The sequence below is a fragment of the Mus musculus genome, chromosome 9, assembly GCF_000001635.26.
Source record: "Mus musculus strain C57BL/6J chromosome 9, GRCm38.p6 C57BL/6J".
Lineage (NCBI taxonomy): Eukaryota > Metazoa > Chordata > Mammalia > Rodentia > Muridae > Mus > Mus musculus.
The window spans coordinates 118614482-118637596 of NC_000075.6; the positions used below are offsets into that span (position 1 = coordinate 118614482).

A 23115-nucleotide genomic window follows, 5' to 3' on the forward strand; every position below is an offset into this window, starting at 1 on the left:
ATTAGGTCAGAGCTCTCAGTGTCCAGCCATCTCTGTAAATGTTATCAGCGACACCCCAGACGGAGTTTTACTAATTTATACATTGGCATTTAAGCTAACAGTTGAGAGTAACCTCTGTGGATGGCAAGTATGCTGCTGGCCACATAGGCACAGGGACCTGGGTTCCACAAAAAGCAGGACATGGTGCCATGTCATTTGTCATGGCTGCCACTGAGAAGCCAGAGACAAGCAGATCCCTGGGGCCTGAGTGAGTTCCAGGCCAGTGAGAACAAACATCTCACACAAAGATGCACAGTGCCTGAGAAATGAGTGAATCTAAGTGTGTCCTCTGGCCTTTACACACCTGTGTATATGTGCACACACACAGGCACTAACAATCACAGCTGTCTGGCCTTTACACACCTGCGAATATGTGCGCACACACACAAGCACTAACCATCACAGCTGTCTGGCCTTTACACACCTGTGTATACACACACACACACACACACACACACAGAGGCACTAACCATCACAGCTGTCTGGCCTTTACACACCTGTGTATATGTGCACACACACAAGCACTAACCATCACTGCTGCTTGGCCTTTACACACCTGTGTATATGTGCACACACACAGGCACTAACCATCACAGCTGCTTGGCCTTTACACACCTGTGTATATGTGCACACACACAAGCACTAACCATCACAGCTGTCTGCCTTTACACACCTGTGTATATGTACACACACACACACACAGAGGCACTAACCATCACAGCTGTCTGGCCTTTACACACCTGTGTATATGTGCACACACACAAGCACTAACCATCACTGCTGCTTGGCCTTTACACACCTGTGTATATGTGCACACACACAGGCACTAACCATCACAGCTGCTTGGCCTTTACACACCTGTGTATATGTGCACACACACAAGCACTAACCATCACAGCTGTCTGCCTTTACACACCTGTGTATATGTACACACACACACACACAGAGGCACTAACCATCACAGCTGTCTGGCCTTTACACACCTGTGTATATGTGCACACACACAAGCACTAACCATTACAGCTGCTTGGCCTTTACACACCTGCTTACATGTACACACACACACACACACACACACACACACACACGCATGCACGCACTAAACACCACACTGCCTGCAGCCCCGAGGGGCTGTAGAGATGTTGAGGATTGTATAGTTTTACCATGTGTAGCTGTTAGAATGTGAAAGCCTTTCTCTGCTTTCCTTGGAGAAAGAAAGGATCGGAAACAACAGGAGGATATGTCTGCCCCCACTTTGATCTCCAGGGGTCTAAGCTTGCTGTATGGGACCTGACATGGGACCACAGCCTGTGTCCCAAGCCAGGCTCAGTCACCCATCCTCCATTAGCCAATTAAAACTGCCAAACTAGTAGTGAAAAGCAGAAAGATGTTTGTTCAATGTGAACAGACTGGGGAGGGTGGCAGACGATCCAGGAACGCTCCCTCTGCCCAAGTCTGTCTTCAGGTCTTGAAGTGAGGTTACTGTTTAAATGGAGGGCCGAGCTATGCATGTCAAGGAGGTCCTGGCTAAGGTATGTTCCTGCCTATCATTCCCCCCCCCCCCAGGAAGATGGGTCCCCAGGATGTCACCACAGGATGTCACCACTGAAATCTCTTTCTGAGAGACAAGTTCTTCCCCTGGCTGAGCCATACCTTAGCCTTTTTTTTTTTCATGTCAATTTGACATATACTTGTATCTCTTTATGTCCACGTGAAAACGATAGCCAGGTAATAATAATGCCTAACATGATACAGTTCTCCTCTGTACAACTGCAAATCCATAAGTCGCCATTTAATACCATTTAATATACTTACTTGATCACAACATTTAGCTTCATTCATCTTCCTGGTGGGGCTTTTTTCTTTGAACCTTACATTTTATATATTTCCTTTCTTGAAATTCCTAGGGGAATTCCAGTTTCTGGTGTGTGTGTGTGTGTGTGTGTGTGTGTGTGTGTGTGTGTGTGTGCACTGTGTTAGTTCAATAGCCAACTTCTGGGATACAAATGTCACTCAGCATATCTTCAACCCTGCCAGGTTCCTTTGGAACTTGACAGTCTCAGCCGTCTGAGAACACAGTCCTTGGCTGTGACTCCTCCTTTATCTGACCCCCTGAGCACATCTGTTAAGAGCAGTGGCCTCTGAGGTCCCTCCATCCTTGCATGACCCACCTCACTCCATGCCTTCTTCCCGTCAGCTGGACTCAGAACTCTATCAGCTTCACTGACTGATGGCTCTGCTTCCCTTCGTTTACCCCAAGCCATTTTTACCACCTTTGATGGATGCTTTTGTGTGCTGGAGGCCTACTACTGTGGCTGAGGCACAGAGACACCAAGCCACCTGTCCAAGATTACACAGCAAGTACATGTGTGGCGTTCCTACTTGAACCCAAGCTGCCCTACTGCTTTGTAGATCACCATACCTCCTACTCTCCCTTCACCCCAACCAAGCCCTTATTTAAGGAGGTATGCTCCCAAGCAGGAAAGAGATGGTACAATACCTCTAACGGGAACAATTTTGTGAGTCTTTACAAAAGAGGCTCTAATTCACCCACTTTGTGGTGTGGGGTCGCCAAACACTTTGACATCTGCTGTTTCCCTTTGTGGCTCATCATATTGCTATGCTAGGGAGACACCATGAAATCTCTCTATTCTAGAGGTAAAGAAAAGAAAGGCCAGGGAACCCATCAAGGTCACACGGCTGGAGAAACCAGTCAGTTTCTGGGACAGAGCAGTAGTTATTTTTCTTGTGGTTGCAACTGAGCACCTGACAAGAAGCAATTAAGGAAGGAAGTGTAAAATAATATGAATTACGTGTATCTACGTCTAGCTTCAAAGGATTGAGACTCAAACTATGATTCATTTACTAGACTCTGCAATTACTGTGGGATGACCCCTAGTCTAATTCTCTAACGCTAGACTGGCTACTTCCCCAACTGTGCTCTCTGGATACTTGCTGTTTGAGTCTTCCTGGGTTATTATTGCTCCAGCAGTCTGGGGTTCTGGGGAGGCATTTCACACAGGCACGTGCTGCTGGTCCATCATGACTAACGGAGACCTCCTGCTCTCTCCATTTCCCCCTCCTCCATGCTCCCCTCCCTCCCCCTCTCTTCCTCTCTCCTTTCTCCTTCTTCTGTGTGTGACCCTTACCTGTGACCCCCAACCCCGAAACTCAAAACTCCACCTCTCTCTCTTCTCTCCAGTAATTAGTTGTAGGCATTTTTATTTAACCAATGGTTTTAAATTGGGGAGTAAGGTTTACAAAACATAGACTGGTGTACATGTGAATTTGTTCATCGTGGGGCAACCAGATCTTGGGGTGCAGAATTTATCATATGAGTACAAGCAACACCAGACCAACCCCAAGAAGGAAGCATTTGATTTTGCTCATATTTCAAGGATGTACAGTCCACCATGGTGGGAAAGGCACGGTAGTCACACTGTATCCACAGCCTGGAAGTGGTTGGTCACACTGTATCCACAGCCTGGAAGTGGCTGGTCACACTGTATCCACAGCCTGGAAGTGGCTGGTCACACTGTATCCACAGCCTGGAAGTGGCTGCCTCACACTGTATCCACAGCCTGGAAGTGGCTGGTCACACTGTAACCACAGCCTGGAAGTGGCTGGTCACACTGTATCCACAGCCTGGAAGTGGCTGGTCACACTGTATCCACAGCCTGGAAGTGGCTGGTCACACTGTAACCACAGCCTGGAAGTGGCTGGTCACACTGTAGCCCAGCCTGGAAGCAGGGAGATGGATGCTGGTACACAGTTCACCTTTAACTTCAGTCTTTAGTCTTAGGGATGGTCCTGCTCACATGTGGGATAGGTCTTCCCTCCTCAGTTAATTCTTTCTGGAAACATCTTCATGGTCATACCCAGAAGTGTGTCTCCATGGTGAACCTAAACCTAGCCAAGTTGACAGTCAAGACTAACCGGCAAATGAAGGGATTTCCCAGCACCTACATTTCTCCCAGCCCTCAGTAATGGATCTGTGGTCCTGGCTGGGGATGAGAGTCCTTTGGAGGAAGGAAAGGACAGCAGGAAGCAAGAGGGACAGAAATCTTTCTCAGCAGCCGACCACGATGACCAGATTAGACTCAGGGGCAAATGATGAGGGATAGGGTTACTGAAGCTCAGAGCCCTTAAAAAATAAACCATTGTTTCCAATGACCCTGAAACCCAATGGCTGTCAGCAGTTACCATCCTGAGGCTCAGGATTCCATGGCTGTCAGGTTAGGCTGGGATCAGCAAGTATTCTGTTCTGAGCCTGGCTCCCTCATGTCTCTCATGTTGGCTGGTTGGCCAGTTGGTGCAGGATAGACTTCAGCTGGGTGGCCCTTCTCTGCTCTCCATGACTCTCATCATCCAGCAGGCTAACCTGAGCTGGACACAAGGTGGCTGGGCAGGGTGCCAGGAGAGTCAGTAGAAACACACCCAGGCCCAGGAGTCAGCCCTTCATCTCCCCTCACATCTTAGTGGCTAATGCAAGTGTCAGGAAGAAGGAAGCAGACATCACCTTTCAGTGGGAGGAGCTGTAGGGTTCTGTGGAACAGGACAAGGGTACAGGAAGGGTGGAGGGCAGTGGCTGCTTCCCTAATGTGAATGGTGGTGAAATCACTCGAATCGTCCCTGGATTTCTGGGATGTCAGCGGAAAGTCTGAAGTGATGCTGCCCAGTGAGCAGAAAATGGAGCTGAGGTCTAAGGGCCTGCAAATTCTTAGGGGTGCAGCCAAGGACAGCTTAGAACTAGCACAAGGGAGGTGTCTAAGTGCTTGCCCTGGTACTGCCTGGTATCTAAGCCCTTCACTGAGTCCCTGCTCTGTCCCAGGCACCACACTCTATAACATTCTCTTGACCAAACCTCACAAGAGTCCCATTGCGTCTATTTTCATCCCCCCTTTCCATAGCAGAGGAAAACTGAGGCTCAGAGTGATCAAGAAACACATTGGAGGCCACAAAGCTTGTCAGTGGTAGGGGGAGAATTTGGTCAGTGCATCTTAAACATTATCGAGAGTAACTGGGCCACAAAGCGTAGAATACAGGGAGAAGGCTAGGGATACAGTTGATATGGTAGGATGCCCCTGTCATTTCAGCACTGCCTATACCAGGTATGGTGCTCCTCTACTGTAATCTCACCATTCAGGAGGTAGAGGCATGCAGATCAGGAGTTCAAGGTCATCCTTGGCTAGATAGGAAGCTCAAGAACCAGGCTAATGTACAAAAGACTCTATCTCCAAAAATGGAGAGAGCGGGGAAGATGATTCAATCCATGAAATGCTTGCTGTGCAATCATGAGAACCTGAGTTTGATTCCTAACACTTAAAAGAAGTAACATAGTATGGCATAGGCCTGCAATCCCAGGGCTGAGAAGCCACACATAAGGGATACTGGGACTCACTGGCCAGCCAGTCTAATAAATCAGTGATCTCCAGATTCAGCGAGAGACCTTGTCTCAAAAACAAGATTGAGGAAGACACCGGCATTGACCTCTGATGTATACATGCATACTCACAGTGTGTGTGCTGCCTACACATAGACACACACAAATGATCACACATGTATGTACACTTACCTCCATACACAGACACACTATCATGTACACACATATGTGCATGCTTCTCTGAACACACAGATGAACACCAAAATGAACACATACATATGCATGCTTACCTGTACACACAGACACCCCCCACATGTGCATGCTTACCTGCACACACAGACACACACATGTGCATGCTTACCTGCACACACAGACACCCCACACACACATGTGCATGCTTACCTGTACACAGAGACACACTCCCACACATGTGCATGCTTACCTGCACACACAGACACCCCATACTCACATGTGCATGCTTACCTGCACACACAGACACACTCCCACACATGTGCATGCTTACCTGCACACATAGACACCCCATACTCACATGTGCATACTTACCTGTACACACAGACACACACACATGTGCATGCTTACCTGCACACACAGACATATCTCCACACATGTGGATGCTTACCTGCACACACAGACACACACACATGTGCATGCTTACCTGCACACACAGACACCCCATACTCACATGTGCATGCTTACCTGCACACACAGACACACTCCCACACATGTGCATGCTTACCTGCACACATAGACACCCCATACTCACATGTGCATACTTACCTGTACACACAGACACACACACATGTGCATGCTTACCTGCACACACAGACATATCTCCACACATGTGGATGCTTACCTGCACACACAGACACACACACATGTGCATGCTTACCTGCACACACAGACACCCCACACACACATGTGCATGCTTACCTGCACACACAGACACACTCCCACATATGTACATGCTTATCTGCACACACAGATACACACCATGTACACACAACCACAAACAGCCCGGGTGGAGCTGTTAGTTTGAAGTGCCCAGCAAGCCCACTGCTAAACCACCTGCAACCTTGGTTTCCTGAGACTTAAAGAGGAACTTCCTGAGGCATTTCTGGTCCACGGCTCCTGGTGGTGAGCACTTGCCTTCTCCCTCTGAGACGAAGCCTGCAGTATGGTTGCAAGGGTCCAGCACGGTTCTCCACTCTGCTTAGCTGTCTTGTGTCCAGTGAGAGGCAGGCAGTGGTTCCTGGGGGTTCTCTGCAGTACATACACACTGACTAAGCTGCGTTCCTGTAACTGGAACATAGATCCCTGGGGGAGCATTGGTTTGGAATCAGATGCATGAAAACAAACTTAACGGGGTTGGAAGTTTGTAATCCCCACTCATTGTTCTCGAACTGGCTGTAATTTTGCCCTGTGGTATGGCCGCTGTGGCGTCTGTGGGGAGGGAGGGAGCCTCAAGGCACTGCTGCTCCCAGGCATTCTCTAGGAAGGCAGCTCTGCCTCAGCCTAGCCCCTGATACCTGCTCTCCAAGGAACTGACCTGTGAGAGGAGAGTCAACCTTGGTCTGCACAGGCACGCACGCTCCGGTCCACATACACAAACCTCAGCCTATTTTAAGTAAGTTTACGCTTTTGTATTGGGTCTCATTCATAGCTAGGCTGGGAAGCACGTCTCTGGCTATTAGGAAACAGCTGCAGGGATAGGAGAAAGAGTGCTTCCGGACGTGGGTTCTGGGCTCGGAAGCCTCTACTACTGGGTACAGCACCTTAACCCAGCCTCCCCGAGTGGAATACGCACAAGAAGCTGCCTGGGTGGATTTGCCTTAGTCTGGAGCCAGGCTCCCATGATCCTTGATGTTGCCAGTGGCTAAGCAGACAGGCATGTGTTTCCAAAGAGGTTTTGGAAACCAGGGAGGCAGACCTTTGGTTAGCACCATGCTGCCAATGTCAGTGTCTATGAAACCCAAGGCCAGGACTGGAGTTCACCTCCTCCGTTCTGTGAGCCCGAGGGAGGAGAAAAAGTCACTCTCCATGCACCAGACCCCAGTCTTTAAGCTACAGACTCAAGGCCAAGTTCCAACCTCGGAGCCCACGGAGCATCCCTGGGCTTCCCTGGCATGGTCATACACTAGCATAGCAGAAGGGTACTGAATACCAGCTGGCTTCCTTTTCCTCCCTCCTACTGAGCAGAAGCAGGGTTGGTACCCGATGCTATGGGGCACGTGCTGCATCCAGGCAGTTAGGGTCTAGGGCAAGTTTCAGGAGCAGCCTTGACTGCCTGCATCTTCATCTGTGAAATGGGGATAATGTTAGCAGTTCCTATAGGTGCTCTCACAGGACCACAGTTGAAGGAACAAGCAGGGGTGGGAACACCTTGATGTTTATTTGATGGGAGCTGGGGACATATAGGTCCTTTGATAGGGTACATGGTCTTCTCTGGGGTACCACAAGGATGTTTCAACTACTTGGAATATGGCTTTTGTAACCCAGAGGACAAAGAATGAAAACGAAGGTGGCATCTTTTCAGTAGCGCACCCTGAACTCTGAGCTGTCGCGGTCTCCGTCTCTCAGGGTCCAGTTGGCCAGCAGCCAGCTGAATGGACTTCAGAGGAGCCGCACTCCAAGGCTGGCCTGCTGCTGGAGTTGTCTTGCTGGACTGTGGCCTAGGTAAAGCGCCAGCACCGGGCTGCCAAGGAAGCCACAATGTTCTGTAAACACGGAGGCAAGCACACTCTCCAGTATGCCATTCTGTGTGTGTCAGGCACGTGCACAGACACGCGTGTCTCTTTAGCTCACATCACAGGATCTGAGAAAACCTTTCCTGTGGGGATGCTGGTTAGAGGGATGAACAGGGGATGCTAGCAGGGTTTGAATCACAGCTGTTGTTAGAACTATTTAGAACTTTGGGCTTGGAAGAGCATTGGAGTCTACCGGGTCCCTTCTCTGCTTTAGATTCTGACAGACATTTTACCCCCAAGTCTTGGTTCTGCGTTGGAAGAAGCAGATCTGAGAATTCTGCTGTCCAGGCTCCTCCCAGCCTGGCACGCTAGGACTGTGTCTGAGCTGGAAGGAGTGGAACCACGGACGGTTCCAGGGTTGTGGTGTTAATGCTGGGGACATGGTGGACCCACAGCCTGCTTCTTCCTGTAGCTGCTTCCCGACTCCTGTGGGCCATGGGCTTCTCTCTCTTCTTTACTTATTGTGACTTTAAAGTTATTCTTTCTGGGAGAATTCTTCTCTACAACCTGTTTGGTCATATCCACCCCTCACTTCTCCTGGATCCCTTCTCCCCATTTCCCTCCTCCTTCCCATCTCCCCCTCCTTTCCCATTCCCCTCTCCCTCAACTTCATTTTCTTTTCTTAAAAAAAAAACCTTTTAATTAAATTTACTTATATTTATTTTGAGACAGGTTCTTTACATAGCTGATGGTCCTGGAAGTAAACCAGACTGGCTTCAAACTTACAGAGATCCCCCTGCCTCTGTTTCCTCTGTGCTGAGATTAAATGTGTGTGCCACAGTGTCTAACTCCTTTTTGTCTTAAAAAAAAAAAATTACCCGCTGAGTCGGGTGCTTCCCATATGTTCAGCGAGGGTGTAGGTCTATCCACTGGATCATGGGCAACCAACCAAGGGTCAGCTCTTTGAAGGAAAATGATTCTCTGCCTCCACTCCTCGGTAGCCATCCTTGGCCAACCGCTCCTCATGGAGAAGTGTGGCCTTGTGAGCCCCTCCCCCACCGAGGCAGGCAGGCTGACTGGCTTGTTCCTGTGCACTGTGCAGGCAGTGACAGGTGCTCTGAGTTCATGGGCGTAAGGTTTCCCTCGTTTTCAGAATATTCTTTTTCCCAGCAGCCCCCTGACCGCCTCTTACACTCTTTCCAGCCTGCTTCCTTGATGTCCCCTGGGCCTTGGGGAGTGGGGGTGTGATAAAGACATCCATTTCTGACTGAGCACCTCAGTCACTCCCTCTCTGCACTCTGACCAGACGTGCGTCTCTGTATCTGTCACCACCGCAGACACTTCTTTGGTGAGACCTAACTTATCTATGGGTGGAAGGATAGGTGTGCAGAAGGCAGCTGGACACAACGGTAGCTTCTCTATTTTATCTTTGGCGTGTGGGGCTGGAGATGCTACCCTGGGCCTCGGGCAGGAGCTCTGCCACTGAGTGACACCCCAGCCCCTAGTGTAAAATGACTTACAAATGGTTGTTTACTGGGGCTGATGGGAGACTTGAGTCTGTGGGAGGCTTGGGACGCAGCACAAGGATTTTACATTTATACTCCTCGCCCTCAGGGCTGGACATGGCAGGCTGTAGATGCTTTAGCCGTTTTAAGTTGTCAATCTGATAATTCTTTTCACCTGTGAAAACAACGGGTTCTCTGAGGGAGGCTCTTTGACTCGCTCCAGTGGCTCAAACTCAGCCCCAGAGGAAAGGGGGTGGGGAATTATCCCTTAGTGTGGCTTTCCTCTCGGGTTTGATTCCCAGTGCCATTATGGATTTGAGTTAGAGCATCCACAGGCTGGCCAAACCTCCTTGTGTGGCTGAGCCAGGTGGTGAATGTGGCCTGCTTGGGAAAGGACTTCTGTAGTTCCCATGGACATAGCCTGCTCGGGGACGCTTCATTTGAGGCATATCATGGAGGGGCTGAAGGAGTGTGAACTGCCCTAGCAGAGGTCCTGCAGGGACACATGGTAAGGCTGCTGGATGGTGGGGGTGGAGATGTGGGTGGGGAGCTGGCTCATTGTAAGCTCTTCTCATACGCCAGCAAGAAGCAACTCTCTATAGGAGCTAACATATACTTTCCAGGGTTAATGTGGGAAGAGAGATTTCTTTGCAAGGATGGTGTGTGTGTGTGTGTGTGTGTGTGTGTGTGTGTGTGTGTGTGTCTGGGGTCCTCAGGGCTCCCCCAGGTTCTGGGGTAGGAATTAAGACAGAACCTACCCATGGGGCCTGACACCAGGTCTCTGGTGTTTAATTAGTGACAGTGTCCATGAGCCTTTGTTGAAGTCTGCTGAGGATTTCAGACATCAGTTGTAACATCCGTCAGCCCTCTTTGCCAATCTCTCTGCCTCACTAAAGCATTGGCAGGGAAGGTGCCAGACACCATGACACCCGAGTAGCGGGGAGCTGACTGGATGAATGAGACCCCAAGAAGAAGGTGGCCCCTGGAACAGAGCAAGGGGATCTGGGGCCAGCTTTCTCTACCCCAGGGAGGCTCCTAACTCTACTCCGCAGAGAAGCCTAACAGTGGTGTCTTATATCCCAAGGCCTGCTGTATTTAATATCCTGGGGTGGTCAGATTTGTCCTGCTTCCTGGGTGCTAGAAACAAAGGCCAGCCCAAGTCCCCACTGCGCAGGCACTAGGAATCCACAGCTCTTGGAGCGGCAGGGTGGAATTTGTCCTAAGTGTCCTGCCCTCGAGCAGTGCCTTTTCCTAGTGGCTCACTGCTCAGCACACATTGTGCCCAGTTGTTATTTAGTCTTCTGCACTGTAGATCTTTTGTGATGGACCCCCGCAGTGGGGAGGTGGAGACAGGCTCCCTTGGGTCTCATTGGATTTGTGAGGGCCAGGCCAGGAAGAGACCCTGTTTTGAAACAAAAGATGGATAGAACCCAAAGAATGACAACCAGAGGTGACCTCTGCTCACATATACACATGAATGCACACACATGGGGGCACATGCGTGTATACATACACATGTACACTTACAACTCACGAATGAATGCACACACTTAAAGTTTAGGGCAGATTTATTTCTGTAACTCAAAGTGAACTTAATGTTGCTTCCCTCTTTGTGTTTGGCACCCACCAGGCCCAGACTGATCCGACTCCTCCCTAGCCTATCCTCCCTCCCCTCCCCCCCTTACTTATCCCTCTGGTAACCGGTAACTAGTAAAAGTGAGAGCCTGTTCAGTTACCTACCGATGGCCTTAGTCAGGGTGATGACAGGCTATGACCACAGGCAACCTATTGAGGGAAGGGTTTGTTTGGCTTGTATTTCACATCATTGTCCATTATTGATGCAAGTCGGCAGGAATTCAGAAAGGGCAGGAATCTGGAGGCAGGAGCTGATGCAGAGGCCATGGAGGGGTGCTGCTTACTAGCTCACTTCTCATCCTTTGTTCTGATTGCTTTCTTATAAAACCCAGGACCACCAGCTCAGGGGCGGCCCTGCCCACAGTGGGCTGGACCTACCCCCATCAATCACTAATTAATAAATTAGCCTGTAGGCTTGCCTACACCCCACTCTTACAGAAGCATTTTCTTAATTGGGGCTCCTTCCCCCTCTGATGACTCTGGCTGTGTCAAGTTTACAAAGGTTTGCGTTTCTTTTAGTTGGTTGTTTTACTTAAGCTGTGTGTGTGTGTGTGTCTGTGTGTGTGTGTGTGTGTGTGTGTGTGTGTTTCCTGATGCCTATTCAGATTGCTCACTCTTGCCTAGACAAAGATGTAACCCCCTGCCTTTTCTTCTCCAGCACTGGTTTGTGACCACACGCTCTTTCTTTTTGATGTGCAGGGTCCTCGTGGGTGCACCGAAGGCAGATTCTAAATATAGCACTTCAGTAAAGTCTCCTGGAGCTGTGTTTAAGTGTCGTGTCCATACCAACCCTGACCGGAGATGCACCGAGCTGGACATGGCTCGAGGTGGGTGGACATGCTTGTCAGGGTAGAAATGGGAGCAACACCTTCATGCTTTGTTCTTTTTCTACTTAGGACAGCCTCATCACTTGCCGGCCTACCCTCTCTCCCTCTTTTCCTCCCTCCATCTTACAGATGTGTATTGAGATGCTATAAGCTATTAGGCACTGAACAAAGCAAAGAAGGAGCCTGTCACCCCGGGCCTGGAAAACCAGTAGTCAGAATAGACATTAAAATAAACAATAGACTAAGAGAAATCCAGAGGGAAGGTGTGCGCCGGGGAAGCTCTATATTGGAGGTTGGAAACGGCTTCCTTGGGGATCTTGCTGTGTATGGAAGGTAGCTAGCTGGGAAGTCCAGGAAGTGCAGTCTCCAGCAAGGACAGTGTTGTCACAGGAGAGGTGAGCAGGGGAGGGAGAAAGTTGGAAAGGACAACTGCCAGGTAGGAGGGACTACACCACACAGGGCCTCACTGGACAGGTTAAATGACAGATTTCACTCTCTGTGTGCTGCCAGAGGCCATTCAGATCAGCTTTTATGTCTTGCATGGTGAAGGGCATGATTGGATGGACTGTGGTACTCACTTTTTTCTAGTAGATAATGTAGATCTACTGGATCAGTCTCCATGGATCGGCTCTGGTCCAGCTGTAGACACTGGGGATTGCTTGCACTGGATTGCTCTGAGAAGACTGAGATAGGAGAGGCAAGCACAGAAAGACACGGGCAGAAGAGCCAGGTGACTTGCTAGATGCTTCCAGGCCTTGCTCCCCTAAAGCCCTTTATCACCCAGGCCTCTGCCACCACTTCTGGCATGTCTGGGGAGACAACTCAGGGGGTGTTGGTTATGAAAGAGCAAGGATCTGAGCCCATTCCTTAGAATCCACAGAAAGAGCTGCGTGAGCCTGCATGAGCTTGTAGTCCCAGGGTTGAGAAGGTGGAGATGAGACGACTCCTGTGGGATCTCTGGTCAGACTATGTAGCTAATCCTGTGAGCTCCAAGTTCAGCAAGAGACTCTGTCTCAAAGCATAAAGCAGAGAGCAACAGAGGAAGACCCCTGACGTCAGCCTCTGCACTTGTCATGCATGGAGATATATATGAATGCACACCCTTCCAACATGTGGCACACACACACATGTTTGCATACCTCCAATATGTGTACACACATGCAAACATGTAAACATACCCACACATGGATGCACCCTTCAACATGTGCATATGCACACATGCAAACTTGTAAACACACACACACACACATATACACACCCTTCAAAGCCAAAAAGAGTCTCGATTTTATTTATCAGAAGAGACTTGGGTGTGTGGGATCTTCTCTGTGAGGTGTTTGTTACAGTGGCTTCCCAGAACAACATCAATGGGAACACCTTTTCCTTCACGAGAATGTTGTTGTGGAAAAAGAAGGAGCTGAATTAAACAGCAACATTTTGTTACAAGTTTCCATGGAGTTGACATTGTGTTATAGGTACAAAACTTTGAGTGCCCAGGACCACCCTTTGAAAAGCAGCCAGCTGCACCATTCCTCAATCCAAAGCTGACCTCTTTTCTCCCTCCAGGGAGGACTCGTGGTGCGCCCTGTGGGAAGACCTGCAGGGGAGACCGGGATGACGAGTGGATGGGGGTGAGCCTGGCCCGGCAGCCCAGAGCAGATGGCCGTGTTTTGGTAAGACCTCTGGGGAGAGGGTGACTTGGGACAGAGCACCCTAAGCATGAAGGACTGACCCCATAGGAAAGGTGGCTAGCACAGAAGCCAGAACACAGCGTTAAGGCTATCTGTTGTGCATTGCTGCTCTGAGATCTGTCCCACCTGCACTTTCAGGCCACATGTATCTGCATGAAGCAGGGACAGCTAAGAGGTTCAACACAAAACTGTAAAGTCACTTAAAACATTGTGAGATAACTTTTGTGGGATTTAAAAATACCTCAATTGTGTGGTTCTGAGTGTGACCCTTGTAGGTGACAGTATTGGGTTGCCATGTCAAAGTCTGACATGCCTAGAACCTGTTCTTTGTATTACCTTTAGACATATTGGGCTGAGGATGTAACTCAGTGGTAGGGAGCTTTCTTTTGTTTGTTTTCGAGACAGGGCTTCTCTGTGTAGCCCTGGCTGTCCTGGAACTCACTCTGTAGACCAGGCTAACCTCAAACTCAGAAATCAGCCTGCCTCTGCCTCCCGAGTGCTGAGATTAAAGGTGCCACCACTGCCCAGCCCTGGTAGCATGCCTTCTTAACATGCATGAGACCATAATTAATCCCAGGAAGCAGAGAGAGAGAGAGAGAGAGAGAGAGAGAGAGAGAGAGAGAGGAGAGAGACAGAGACAGAGACAGAGACAGAGAGAGACAGAGAAAGACCGAGACTGAATGAGACAGAGAGACAGAGTAAGGCAGAGAGACAGAAACAGAGAGTGAGACAGACAAACACAAAGACAAGAGAGAGAGAGAGAGAGAGAGAGAGAGAGAGACAGACAGACAGACAGACAGAATATGAGAATATAGGTAGAAAGAAGTTTGTAAGCCTGGCGTGGTGGCGCACACCTTTAATCCCAGCACTCGGGAGGCACAGGCAGGCGGATTTCAGAGTTCGAGGCCAGCCTGGTTTTTCATCTACTCAACCCCCCACATCCCAGAGGCAACTGCTGTCTTGCAAACATTGCTGTTGGTTTTTCTAGAACTTTACATGAATGTAATTCAAGTGTTCAATTCCTGGGCCAGGCACAGTGAAAGGAGAGAAGTGACTCCCATGAGTCACCCTCTGAAGTGTGCACACACACACAGACACACACATACACATGCAGACATATACATACACATATAACATATACACACATATATATACATGCACACATATATACATGCACACACATACACACATACATATACACACACACATATATATACATGCATACACACATATACACATACACACATGCATATACACAAACACATATACATGCATACACATGCACACATACACATACATGTATGCACACAAACATACACATGCACACACATTCATGTGCACACACTGACACACACACACTAAGTACATGTTAAACAGACAAACAAGCCTCTAACTGTGACAGAGACTTGATTATTAACCATTTTCTCTTTTTTCACATGTCCTTTTCTGTTGCGTACTCAGGCATGCATACCTCACAGTCTGCTGATGTTTTCACACACATACATCCAGGCATCCCATGGTCAGCACCCTGCAGACTCCTTCTGCCCTTTCCCAGGCAGCTGGTGCCCTGTAGGGTGGTCCTCTTCAGACTTCCTATGAAGTCTGCCGTCGGCTTTCCTCGAAGGCTGTAGGATGATTTGTGTTTGAAAAGTTCAAGGTCAAGAAGGGAAAGTGAGTCCAGCTGCTGTATCTCAGGGGTTTCCTTTGGGCCACAAGCTGTCAAAGCTGGGGGCTTTATGGATGTTTGTTCCCAGGGGAAATGGGCTTTCCTCAAGGATACAGGCCAGACGTTTCTAGTCCCTCTGAGGAACTCTGTTCTGTGTTGATCTCCTCAACCCGACCTCAGCACACTTAAGAGACCCCCACATTGTTGGGTCCTTGGGAGAGAGAGCGGCTGGATGCTGTCACCAGAATTATAAGGCCTCCCTGCTGGACACCACTGTAGGTCTCATTGCCCCCTCCCCCATTTCTGCTGGCCTTGGATTCTAGTCCTTTAATCCCTGTTTCAGCAGGCCATGGATGATGGCCAAGCCACCACATTCTTCTAGGCATGGTGGCCTGACCCCACAGGGTGACTCAGCCCCAAAGAGCCATATCTCTTGTCTCCCATTCTTGGGAAAAAGATGGGAGAAACCAAGCATGTATATTCCCCAGAGGGGACGCAAAGCTGTGGTTCAGAACCAATATGGAAGGGGAGAAGGAGGAGGAAGAGGAGGAGGAGGAGGAAGCTGGGGACAGCAAGGCATGAGATGCCCCTCCAGGCACTGAATCTAGAGATAGCCTGTTCTGCCAAGATATACTAACTTAGGGATGTGAGACTTTAGTGTGGTTGAGAGTTTGCTTGCAAAAGTGCAAGACCAAGACCAAGCTGTGCCAGTTGGTACGAGACTCTATTCAGTTTAGGGGCTTAAAGCAACAGTGAGGAGCATGGGAGACATTTGCCCCAAAGCCAAGGAGGCAGGGTTCAAAATTTGTGGGATGTGGCGCTGCAGATAATCCTAGCTAAGTAATTGGGCTAGATTTCTGTTTTACACAATGCTTGAACCATTCATTTGATCAGTCACTCCCTAAGGGTGCTGGGGAAGGAGGGGTAGGCACGAGGGGGTATCTGAGGTCTCTATTCCTGTTGTCGTCACGCATATAACATGTGAAGCAGCACCCCAGCCTTGAAGAGTATTACGTGCTCTGAGGAAACGTGTGCTTTCTTTGGGCACGCATGTTTCTGATAAATGAAAAGCTCACTTCTCTGCTAAAATCAGGAGACAACATCAGAAGTGCGTGAGAAAACATTGTTGTACAACAGCATCTCTAGAACTCTCCATCTCACAGATGCCAAATCTTGTATCTCTCAAACACAACTCCCTTCCTCCTGCCCCCTGCTTCCTGGTAATCATCATTCTAATTTTGAAGTACTCAACATGTCAGATCCCCTGCAGATAGGAGCGGGCTGGATTCGTCATCTTGGGTTGGCTTCTGCCATTTAACGTAGTGTCTTCACTGCTCAGCTCTGTCGTAACATATATGACAGCATTCTTTTCTTTTCTTTTCTTTTCTTTTCTTTTCTTTTCTTTTCTTTTCTTTTCTTTTCTTTTCTTCTCTTCTCTTCTCTTCTCTTCTCTTCTCTTCTCTTCTCTTCTCTTCTCTTTTCTTTTCTTTTCTTTCTTTTCTCAAGACCAAGTGATACTTTATCACACGTGCACAGTGCTTTCTCTGTTTGTTCATGGATGCATGTTTAGGTGGCTTCTAGCTCCTTGCCATTATGAATAAAGTTGCTACAAACACTAGCAAAGATTTATTAGACATGCTGGGTGTGGTGGTGCACGCCTTTAATCCCAGCACTCGGGAGGCAGAGGCAGGCAGATTTCTGAGTTCGAGGCCAGCCTGGTCTACAAAGTGAGTTCCAGGACAGCCAGGGCTACACAGAGAAAGCCCTGTCTTGAAAAACCAGAAAAAAAATTTATTAGACACCCCACTTTCCCTTCCTTTTGGGTACGTATGTGGAAGTGCGACTATCAGATCATGTGGTAATTTTGCTTTCCATTGTTGGGAATACCTTGGCACTCTGTTCCTCTAAAGTTCACAAACCATTTTGTGTTTGGCCAGCATGCAGAAAGTTCCAGAGACAACTAATTGTTCAACTGCTTGCTATTGGCATCTTGTGTACTGAAGATAGAATCCACAGCCTCAGGCATGCTAAGCACTTGTTCTGTTACTGAGCCACACCCCCAGCACATTCTATTTCCCTTTAAATAGTAGCCACCCTAAAGAGTGTGAGGTGATATTTCATGATGGTTTGTGTGTGTGCATCTATGTTAGTGTTATTTAAATCCATTTCTTTTTTTTTTAATGTCTCATTTTTGTCTGTGAAATATTTCTGGGAATCAAAAAAATTTTTTTTAAATTGAAGGTAGAGAAGGCATTTTGATCCCTCAGGAAAACTTTGTGGCACAGGATAAAACCTGTCTCCCTAGGGATACAGCCTTGATTTCAAGGATAGGGTGGTGGAGGGGACAGCTGTGACTTCGAGAGAGTAAATCATCTCAATGACAAATGGTCTCAGCGGGATCAATGCTGCCAAGACCCAGAATGTCAAGCTGGCCAACCAGGCTAACCTTGGCCCAGTGGCTGCCTATCTTGGGTCTGTGGATAAGGTGGTTCCTTCTAGTTTCCACCAGGGACAAATGATCCCTACTACCAATGCTACCATGGTACTGAAAGCAAGTTCCCTTCCCACACTGTTCCCGCACCCCTGGAGTGCAGAGATGGTGTTGTCAGGAATAGGGAAGAAGGCTTAGTCAGCCATGCTGCATAAGCATAAAAACTGGAGTCCAGATCTCCAGTACCATGCAAAAGCTGGGCACAGCCACTCATGACTGCGCTCGTAGCCCTGGCCAGCCAGCCAGACTGATGAGAGCCAGCTTCAGTGGGAGATTCTATTTCAAAAAATATATAAAGATAGAAAGTAAGGGCGGAAGGTACTTTATATTATTAACCTCTGGGCGCACGCACGCACGCACACACACACACACACACACACACACACACACACACACACACACACACACACACCTCGAACATTCAGAACCACAATCTTTCCTCATCAGAGCTGCCAAGCCTCAGATAAGGAATTATCTAAACGGCTCAATATTTTTTTCTGGGTGGAAGCAGCGCTTTCCGGCTCTAACTCCGCTGTTTCCTTTCTGAATGTCAGGGCTCTCTCTGGCCCTCTCATCTGCTTACTTCCCTTGTGTCTTCTTCAAAGCCACCCAGTATGTTCCTGTGGCTATTCCTGTCGCTGCTTCCTGGTTTGCTGCGTGCGTACGTGTGAATGAGTGCTCTGCCAAAATATAACATGTGAAGAAAAGTGCACAGGTCACGAGAACATACTCTGATGAGTTTGCTGTAGGTAAACATCTGCCAAACAACATTCCCAGCGCTAACCACCCCAGAGCCTCTTCCCCTGTGCCCCCCCCAGTTACCCCCACCCCCACCCCGGCCCAGGGAGGCACAGTGTCTTTGGGAGAATTCCGTGACAGCTCAGCCTTGCTTTAATCCTGTGCCCACTGCGTCTCGATGGCCGGGGTGTGACCGAGCTGTGCATTGCAGACCTGGAAGCATGGCAAAGCTTGTTCATCTGTGGACAACAAGTGCAGGTGTGTGAGGGTGGGAGGGACAGACAGGCATTTGTCACCAAGCCACCCTCCAGGAAGAACATGCTGTATTCACACAACAAAGAAGGCCTTTGAAGGGAATTGGAGAATTTTCTTCCTCTTCTTATTGCTTGGGAGGATAATCAGTCCTTCTAACTTGAGATGTGTGAGGGCCAAGATTTGGGGTGATGGTAGGGTCCTTAGTCTTTTCCTAGGGTGCTTTAGAAGATGAATTTAAACAGGGTATTGCCTCCTGAATCTCCTCCTCGTCTCCACCTCCCTCCTTCCCCTCACCTTTCCCCCTCCATCTCTGTTCTCCCTCTCCCCTTCCTTATCCTCTTCCTTCCTTTCCTCCTCCTCTTCCTCTGTCTCTTCCTTCTCCATGTTGTTTTCTCTTTCCCCCTTCTCTCCTTCCTCATTTTCTTCCCTCATCTTACATCTTGTTCACTCCCCTTAGAGCACACAGTACCTCTGGGTTACCCCCATAGCCCAAGAACATAGGCTCTGGCCACTTCCAGAGCAATCTCTTCTTCCTTATCCTTCACCACTCCCTGCCCTTCCTTACAACTCACTCCCCAAATCGACCGAGTCACGATGCTTTGCAGTTCCTCGGAATCTTGCTCTTTTTGTACAGGATGCAGGTCAGACGGGCTCACGTGCGTGAGGATGATCTGGCTAAGCACAGTGTTTTCTTCTTATAATTTATATTCAGAGTTCCTTTCTATTTTCTGGAGTGGGGTCTGTCTTTGACCTTTGATCTCTGTCCTCCCAGAATATTGTAAATTAGATGAGTGTAAAATGTAGTATTTGGGTCTCCTAGGGATTCTTCAAGGTCACCCTTAAACAGTTTATGGGATGGAAAGCAGACAATATAATAAACATCGGTGATGCTGTCCATGTGTGCAGCTGGCTTCCAGACACACCACGATAAACTTCGGCCTCTCTAACTCAGCATGCTATAGGTAACGAGAGCTCTCAAGCTGTGGGCCAAGCCCTTCAACTAGAATAAAGCCTATTTGCTCAGAAACTGGGTGATCTAAGAGACTCAGATTTACAAACTGTAAGAACTAAGTCAGAATCCAAAAATGAAAAAATCTGCTAGTCAGCCCTTTCTATTCACGGGTTCTGTGTCTGTGGATTCCATGGGCTATGGGTTTGATAGCTCCAGATTCGACCAATTGTGATCAAAACTGATTTTTAAATCTGCATATGCTCTACGAATGGGCAGACCTTTCCCTTGTATTCATTCTCCAAATGGCGTGATGTAACAATTTCTGTGTTGACTGCACTGTTATAAGTATAGAGATGATTTTAAGCATGTAGGGACTGGGGAGATGGCTCAGTGAGCAAGAGCACCTCATTCTGCAAGTGTCGGGATCTAAGTTCTAATCCCCAGCGCCCATGTAAAAACCATGTATAGTCACACATGCCAGTAGCCCGAGCATGGCGCTGGGGAGCAGAGAAGCTGACTCTAGGTTCCGTGAGAGACTCTGCCACAAGGCAGTAAGATACCACACACACATACCACACAGGAGGGATATCTCTATGTAGAAGTATGGGACAACTATTGACCTTGTGATCTTTCCTGTTTCTCACTAAGTGCTGTCTCCATCTGCTGAGAAATGTCTCTTTTTTTCCCTCACAATGCAAGAATCAAGTGGGGAGGGAAGATAATATAGTGAAGTAGGAGAGACAGCTGATCTGTCATTGGCTATCTCAAACATGGCACAGAGTGTGGCCAAGCTCAGGTCTCCAGTGCCCTACTGAGGTCCCCTTTGGGCAGAGTGGCTTATCAGGGCCCCCCAGTGGCAGCGTCACTGGAGGGAAAAAGAGCAGAGAGCTTAGATGACAATGATCTTATCATTCAACAAGTGAGGAAGAGCCCATACAGAGGCCTTGGGTGTCCCATTCCAGCTAGGTGCCAGGGCCTCATGGGACGGGTTATAAGAATAGCCACTGTCCCTGCTTCTCAATCAGGAATCCAGAATCTGATGATAGAAAGGCCTTATAGAAAGATGAAGCACAGGAGCAGCTAGATCCAGTCCTGGTCTCAGCATTGACTGTGTTACCCAGCCACTCCCTGCTACTTAGCAATCCCATGAAGAACATAGAAGTCCTGGGCCCATGAGATGACTCAATGGGTAAAAGTGTTTGTTGTACAAACCCGGTGACCTGAGTTCAATTCCTGGGACCACATAAAGGAGAGAACCGGCTACACAAAGTTGACCTCCAACCTCTACATGGGTGCTGTGGCCGAGCACTGCCTTGCCATCATTCTCTTAATAATAACATAGTTGTAAAGATTTAGGAAACTGACTCAGTCACTGTTCTATTGCTGTGAAGAGACACCATGACCGAGGCAACTCTTAAAAAAGAAAGCATTTAATCAGGGCTTGCTTGAAGTTTTTGGAGGTTTAGTCCCTTATCATCATGACAGGGGACATGATGGTGTGCATGGTACTGGATCAGTAGCTGAAAGCTGTATCCTGATCCACAGGCAGAGAGAAACACTCTCACTTGGCCTGGGCTTTTGAAACCTCAAAGCCTTCCCCCAGTGATATACTTCCTCCCACAAGGCCACAGCTCTGATCCTTCTAATCTGTTCAAATAGTGCCATCCCCTAATGATTAAGCATTCAAATATATGAGTCTATTTGGGCCATTCTTATCCAAACCACCACAAAAAAATAGAAAGTGAGAGGCCTAGCTGAGGCCTGGCTGCCTCTCTGACATCTTCTTACTTCAGAGTCTCTCCACTCATTGTCTTTCTTTCCCTGTGACTTCCAAACCTAATGCTCTGCTCACGTCCTTTGCACCAAATGCTTCTCTTTCCGGAAGCGTCTCCCTTCTTTTGCTCAGTGTGGAGGGTGTTGTCCACTCTCTAGGCTTTCCCTGCCCTCTGCCTAGAAGCCACGTCTCACTCCAAGACTCAGTAGCCCACTGTCTTCTGTCGTTCTGTCTCTGTGCTCAGGTCCAGCTATTGATCACTCTCTCCTCCAGTGACTCTCAGGAGCTGGTTCTTCTCCATTTCATTTTTCTGATGCCTTGATGTGAACTTCAATCTCCCTCCCTCCCTCTCTGTCCCTTTAGGCCTGTGCCCATCGTTGGAAGAACATCTACTACGAAGCAGACCACATCCTGCCCCATGGATTCTGCTACCTCATCCCTTCCAACCTCCAGGCCAAAGGCAAGGTGCTGATTCCCTGCTACGAAGGTAAGTGTGGATTGGTTCTCTCTCAGCGCGGTGACCTCCTTGCTGGGTGACTTCAGCAATCCCCAGCCCTCTCCCTCACACCACTGCCTCAGCTTCTCTCAGGCTTTCCACACACTGGTGTGAGAGCAGGGTTATCTGTCCCCAGATCGACTCTGGCATCAATGTCATGTCCATGGAAGAGGCAACTGCAAGGGGGACAGTGGTCTAGGCCCTGCCCAGCCCTGCTCCTGCCACAGAGACTACTGTGTTCATTACCAGTTCCAGGGATAAGATTTAGTCAAACAATTCAGCTGTTCTCTTAGCTTTCTGGAATTACCACATGCTATAGGGCCTTGGGAAACTTATTATCCTTTTCTGAACCTGAGAGTCCTTATCAGAAAGGCAAGGAACGGGTTCAGGTGATCAATACAGCACTGCCATAAAGCCAGGATCGTCATTGGACTTCTAGAAAAGTCCTGGATGTTCTAGGCTGTGGGAAGAGAAGATCCAGTCTCTATAAAGCCATAACATGGCAGAAGTTGACCAACCAGCCCCCTCATTCAGTTCTTATGGCATACACTTCTGACCATCCTCGGGTGTCTGTCAGAACTAGTCAGAGAGCATTCCTTGGGTCTAGACAACACTTGGTATCAGTCTACTGTCACTGTGTAACAATACATCTCTAAGTCAAACAATAATAAACATGATTTTTTTTTTAAATTTATACAACTCCACACAGGCTTAGTGCGCTCTGATTGTGGATTTGAGTCGGGTCCATTCTACATGTTGTCTTCTGAGACCATGAGCTCTGTGGGGTGTGTTTGTGAGCACAGGGTCACTCGGGGTCTTCTGCGATGCCCTGCTTAGAGCTGCACATTCTTGGGCAAAACTGAGCCAACCTAGTTCTGGTGAGCTGCTGAGCCAGGTCCCTCTCTAAGTGCAAAAGGCTGTTTGATTTTTCATTGCTTCCCACTTACACCTTTGGAAAGAG

General features: G+C 48.6%; 1 protein-coding gene across 1 annotated transcript in view; it reads left to right on the forward strand.

Moving 5' to 3' along the window:
• The window catches only part of Itga9 (integrin alpha 9), a 294295-nt gene that overhangs the window by 7773 nt on the left and 263407 nt on the right, over positions 1–23115 (forward strand). The window contains exons 2-4 of the mRNA NM_133721.2: positions 11967–12094; positions 13658–13764; positions 22022–22145. Coding sequence (NP_598482.2) covers positions 11967–12094; positions 13658–13764; positions 22022–22145 — 359 coding nt within the window. The remainder of the gene's footprint in view (positions 1–11966; positions 12095–13657; positions 13765–22021; positions 22146–23115) is intronic.